The sequence below is a fragment of the Phaseolus vulgaris genome, chromosome 8, assembly GCF_051622355.1.
Source record: "Phaseolus vulgaris cultivar YP4 chromosome 8, ASM5162235v1, whole genome shotgun sequence".
In the NCBI taxonomy this organism is placed as follows: domain Eukaryota; kingdom Viridiplantae; phylum Streptophyta; class Magnoliopsida; order Fabales; family Fabaceae; genus Phaseolus; species Phaseolus vulgaris.
The window spans coordinates 10,705,760-10,711,485 of record NC_143505.1 but is presented as its reverse complement, the minus strand read 5'-3'; the positions used below and the strand labels follow the sequence as shown (position 1 = coordinate 10,711,485).

Genomic DNA, 5,726 nt, shown 5'->3' with positions numbered 1-5,726 from the left:
TAACCCTTTATTCGTTGTGAGTGAATTGTGAATTTAAATTTTGTTTTTACATTTGTACATTTTTTGTTAATAGTACTAACTTGTTTGCTTCTTAAAGAATCGTGTTATTGATGAAATGAATAGAAGGTTGGGAACAAAAGAATGTGGCAAGAAAGATTACTACTCATTTTCAAAAGATTTGATTCTATTTGCATCACTATCAGATTGTGATTTTGTAAGTTTGTATTATATACTTTTGTGTAATACTTTTGGGTCATAATTTTTATATTTACAATGATGTTGAATTAACTTACAATATTTATTTTTAGGTGTTCATTCCAAAGGTGGACAATGACCATTGGTGATTGTACGCTTTCAATTTTCATAGTAGGTAACTGCATGTGTTGGATCCCCTCGATCATAAAAGGGAGAACACACCAAAATTGATAAAGTCATGGTAAAAAAGTGCATGATGTTTGGTAAACAATGAATCCATGAATTTTGTATTTGTTTTGTGATGTTCTTATATTGTATGATGCAGGTTGTTCAACTTGACCATCTCTATAGAACTCTTGAGAAGTTTGCAGGAATGAATACTCCCATTAGAAAAGTAGTCAAACATTAACTTCCTATATAGCCAAACGAGTTAGTATTGAAATTAAAACTATTCTTATTTTGATGCATATGAATATGCAATTTATATTTGTGTTTTGATTTATGTTGTTATGATTGTGGGTTGTTGATTTTAAAATATATTGAGCTTTGAGATGGTTTGGGTGATTATGATGGGAAGGCGATGCCTGAATACACTATGATACGTATTTGTTTCATTGACTATTAGACTAAAGGTTTTTAGTTTTATTGTTAATTCAAAATTCATTTTCACAATTTTTTCAGGAGGAACTTCAAGCATTCCATAAGGAAATGGTTTGCAACTGGGTGCTAGATGCACATAATGCACAACGAGAAAGTGTGTTGAGGGATTTCAACTTTCGTGGTGGTTCAGAATGATGGTGTTTCAGAATCAGTAGGATTTGAATTTTGATGTTCTTCAATTGTATAGTTATTTGTTAAATGTAGCTTTGTAATGAAAATGTGTATGCAATTGTTGAATGGTTTTTTATAAGTTAATTTTTTATCTATGTATTTGATGCATAAATGTTGAAGCACATTTTCAAGGTGTTGAAAAGATTGTGATTTGAAGTTGTTGCCTAACGATGACATGAATTGGGTTGACAAACTTTGTCATCAATACTAAATTGAAATTAATCGTGGATGGGGCAAAGCATGTGACTGAGGTGTGTGTATGGAGGACAACTAATGTCTACTGTGAAATTCAATTTTATGATGCAACAACTACCCCTATAACCCATGGAACTAAAAAATGAACACAAATTTTGAATTCTTCCACTGTGGCATAAGTCCCACAAAACGAATTGAAATATTATTTAAATGGACATGTGGGCAGTTGGCACTGTCACGTCTCGGTTGTCCCTATATCAGGACTCTTTTAAATTCATTAATACAATAAGAACATTTACATAACCAAAACTACAATAGAATGATAAAAATACTCACACGAAAAAAAGGGTAGGTAGAATATCACTTTGCAAGGCCCTCACTGAACACAACACATCATGAGCCTCTTTCATTGTACGAAAAATAAATACATAACACACACACATTATATTTATGTTATACATCCCACTGCAAACACCTTCTGGAGAAAATGTGAGACACATTTATGGTTTTTGTTCCATCAGGAGTAGGAGGATAATATGGTGAATCTTCTGCATATTCTGTTGGCATTGACATCCAATGCAAACTAGTCTTCCAATCTGCTTCTCTCAGAACCCTTAATATTTCCTTCACCACTACCTTGCTTCCCTCTGCTGACAGATGAACTCCATCCCTAACAATTAACCAAAATACATTAATTAAATGAAGGAATTCTACATGTTTTAGCTAATTTGAATTCTTAAAACTTTCATTTGTCATTATGAAATATTTTATGTTTTCATTTTGTCATAATTATTTCAAGATTGTGGACTTTCTTTTGATATTTTTTTAAATATCATAAGTTTTATATTTCATCTTTCTTTAAGATACTTTCTGTTTAGAGTGGTAATGAAAAACTAAGAATAATCTTTAAAGTAATGGGGAAAAAAGCGAATACATAACTTGAATGGATCACTTTTCTCAAATATAATGGGCACCATTTTGAGACGTTATCTTTCCTGAATATGAAAAATAATCTTTTGAGAGCATTTAATATACTTACGTGAAGCTAACGTCTAACCAATCTTCCCTGGTCTGGATTGCAGACCAGAGATTAATAGCCTTCAAATTCATCTCCTCACAAAGCTCCATTAATGCATTTGCATATACTCCACATGACTCATTGCTTCTTCCTGATTGTGTTGCACTGCATTCAGTGAACCCAAAGATTCATTACAAAACATGTGGGGTACAACCACTTCATGTGATGCAGTTGGTTTAACATGTGAAGAAGAACAATTAAGTGGAAAGAAATGTGTGACTTTTACTTCTACATATGTGTTCAAGTGTCACCATCATGTACCTTAGCTTTCTGCGAAGTTGTTCTTCATTAATGGGAGGAGAGCTCAGAAATATGACACGAATATGATCTGAGAGGCTCTGACAAACATATTTTGATGTGTCAAATGTTGCACCACAAAGTATTACAAAAGACAAAAATAATATTTATGTAAAGTAAACACTTACCTTTTTTGGCTTTACACTTATGTATTTTTTTTTCTTGGGTTATAAATGTGATTTTTGAGAATTGAAAGTTATACATTTTCTGTTCCAAACAAGATTTCTTTTACTATCAACATGTTTCTAATATGCCTTGAATAATTCTTGATGTGGAAGATTAAGTTATTACCTTAAGATGATTAGCAATTTTCCTCATGTTTTCAACATATTCTTCGAGAGGTACATGAGGGCCAAGGCCAGATGAGTGAGGATCAATAGAATCATTACCACCAAAGTACACAATCACCAACGATGGTTGCAGACAAGCATCCTATGTTCAAGAAAATAATAAAGGGTCATTAAAATGAGAAACTAAATCAAACACATTTCATTAAAAATGTACTGTATAGGCCAACACAGAGAGTCACATGGTCAAATACATCCCTGTCACAAAATCACATAATCGAATACATCTCGATCTCATAAGACGACATCTCAATAACTATTTAAGTTTAACATAATATGAGTCAAGGTATGCATTTTATAATATTTATTATCCTCAATCGTTTAATATTGAATAATGACTTGGACGTCGAATAACTTTTTATAGGTATTCTCACTCTTAACTGAGAGTGAAAGACCGAGATTCATCAAATCTTTCCAGCCTGAAGAATAAGAAAAATTCAACACAAATTAAGCAATTTTTTTTTTTAAAGAGTGAATGAGTTTTGTTTTTTTTTTTTATGAAAATGAAAACCTTTTATTGTGTGTGTTTTGTCAATCTCGTCACTGTCTTCCTTGTTTTTATGTCTCTCTCATATTTCTTTCCTTCTTGTTTTTTTCTCTCTACCTCAAAACTATAAAATATCAAACAATTTATACTTTTATTAAATCTCGTATTCTAAATTTTACTTAACTAGTTTTTGGTTCATGATGTAAATTTTCCAATTTTGTTTTTAACTTTAATATTTTTTTTCCTCAAAAACACTATTTAAATTACATTATCATTATTCATTCATCAAAAACTGCTATCTAAGCAAATTTAGGAAAACAATTTAACCAAAAATACTAGGGACCACATATACAAAAAGAAAGTTTGGATCCACCTTCCACAAATCATGTCAAGAGAGATATGTTGCCTGCCATTGGTGAATGGCAGAGAATATATATATATATATATATATATATATATATATATATATATATATATATATTGAAAAGAAGAAAAATATTTAAAGGATGGAATCTTCTGATATTGAATTGAAAATGCTGTTTTGGCTGTACCTTAGGAAAAATTTCATCCAAAACTTCCAAAGCCCTTCTTGAATTCCAACCTGAGTATCCACGCAAAATGATATCCGCCTATGCCACCATATCAAACATTCTATAATTCAGAATCATCCACCATCGATAATAACAAAAACTATATATATATATATATATATATATATATACGTATATACACATATATATATATATATATAAACATATACATATATATACATACATATACATATAAACAGAGATAGTCGATCTTCTTGTTTTCAATTGCAGCCATGTTTTCATCAGCATTCAAAAAATCACTGAATTAAAAAATTGCATTTGATCTATCATTTATCAACAACAAAAATGTAGTGATATTCAATTCCTCTGCTCCATTCGAGGCTGAAATAGGAGGAAAAAAAATAGAAGAAGGAATATATATCTGATCTTTCATAGTAATTAAAAAATAATTATATTTTTTCAGCTCCATTTTGTAGTGAATATTAGAACGAAAATCAGAAGAAAAAAACAGCAGGAGGACAGGGAAATGATGTACCATGAATATCATTACCTCATCATAGTAATGAAACATTTTCACAGTTTTATACAAAATTGTGACGAGTCTTTTGGTGTAAATGCGTCAGAAATCCTTTTAAGCATGAATTAGTATTGAGGTGTGGAGAAATAACCAAAATGATTACAAAAAAAAAATGATATATATTCAGTGGTTGGCTTGTTCTGGTGTGAGAAACATATAGAAGTAGGGTTGCAAAATATGGAGTTGGTGAATGAGAATGAGCATAAAGGAGAAAGAGAATTGAAGAAGGACCTTTCTGGCATATAAATTAGCTAGAATAGCACCCCAACCACCATTATCGAAGCTCATTTGAATTATGGATGAACCAAATAACACAATCTGAGGTCTCAATGGTCCTGCCATGAAAGTATAGAATGTTTCTCTCCCTTTTTTGCTACCCTCACTCTCAAACAAGTAATAACACTACACACTCTCCTCCTACAACATTGGGATCAGCCATTTATAGACCAGGAATAATAGTGAATATTCTTGTTCCCTCTCTCTCCTTCGATCAACACTTGTCCCCGCCACGTTACATAGTTAGCTTAAATGCACAGCTGTTATTTGTGTCTTGTTTTATTTTCAACTTGTCCTTTCATCATAATGCATATACCATCAGATCCACTCCACTATATCATAACTCATAAATTGTTTCTATCTATCTTTCTTTTAATTAATATTTATTATTTTTCATAAAATATTAATTACTATGTTAATATTCATTTTTTTATCAGTAATAAACTATAAATAAATGTGGATCACTTTAGGGTTGGTTGTTTAATGCTTTCTTGAGTTGCTTTGCTTGTTCCTTATTTACGTTGGAAGGTGTTCCTTGGTTGAAGGTTGGTAAGGCGCTAGATTTTTATGTATAAGGGTTGGACCACCCCTAAAGTGGTTCCCATTTATTTATTTTTTATTGCTGATTAAAAAAAATGGTCCAACCCATATACTAAGCACACAACCATTAATCTATTGCTCACTACTCATTCCCACCAACACCTAAAAATCACTATTTAAATACCAACAAAAAAAAACCTACAACATTCCCTCTTACCCCAACAAAAACTCGCATCCTGGGACTTGGAAGTAAACTAAGTTAATATTCATTATTTTCCATAAAACATTAACTACTAATATTCATTATTTTCCATAAAAATTATGTATTAATTTAATTATTTAAACGATTATC

At 31.0% G+C, this 5,726-nt stretch overlaps 1 protein-coding gene across 1 annotated transcript; it reads right to left on the bottom strand.

The window, feature by feature from the left end:
• Nucleotides 1-1,461: 1,461 nt before the first annotated feature.
• LOC137824166 (GDSL esterase/lipase WDL1) lies at nt 1,462-5,135 on the bottom strand. Its single transcript, XM_068629645.2, has 6 exons — nt 4,790-5,135; nt 3,982-4,059; nt 2,888-3,028; nt 2,561-2,637; nt 2,261-2,404; nt 1,462-1,891 (listed from the first exon to the last, which is right to left on the bottom strand). The coding sequence occupies exons 1-6, from the start codon at nt 4,898-4,900 to the stop codon at nt 1,675-1,677; spliced, it is 768 nt and encodes a 255-aa protein (XP_068485746.1). The 5' UTR covers nt 4,901-5,135; the 3' UTR covers nt 1,462-1,674.
• Between the last annotated feature and the right edge of the window lie 591 nt (nt 5,136-5,726).

Coding starts and splice junctions, on each gene's coding strand:
- LOC137824166 (XM_068629645.2), bottom strand. CDS start 4,900: ATGGCAGGACCATTGAGACCTCAGATTGTGTTATTTGGTTCATCCATA. Junction 3,029..3,981: donor TGGATGAAATTTTTCCTAAG/GTACAGCCAAAA, acceptor TCTTGAACATAG/GATGCTTGTCTGCAACCATC. Junction 1,892..2,260: donor TGGTTAGACGTTAGCTTCAC/GTAAGTATATTA, acceptor GTTAATTGTTAG/GGATGGAGTTCATCTGTCAG.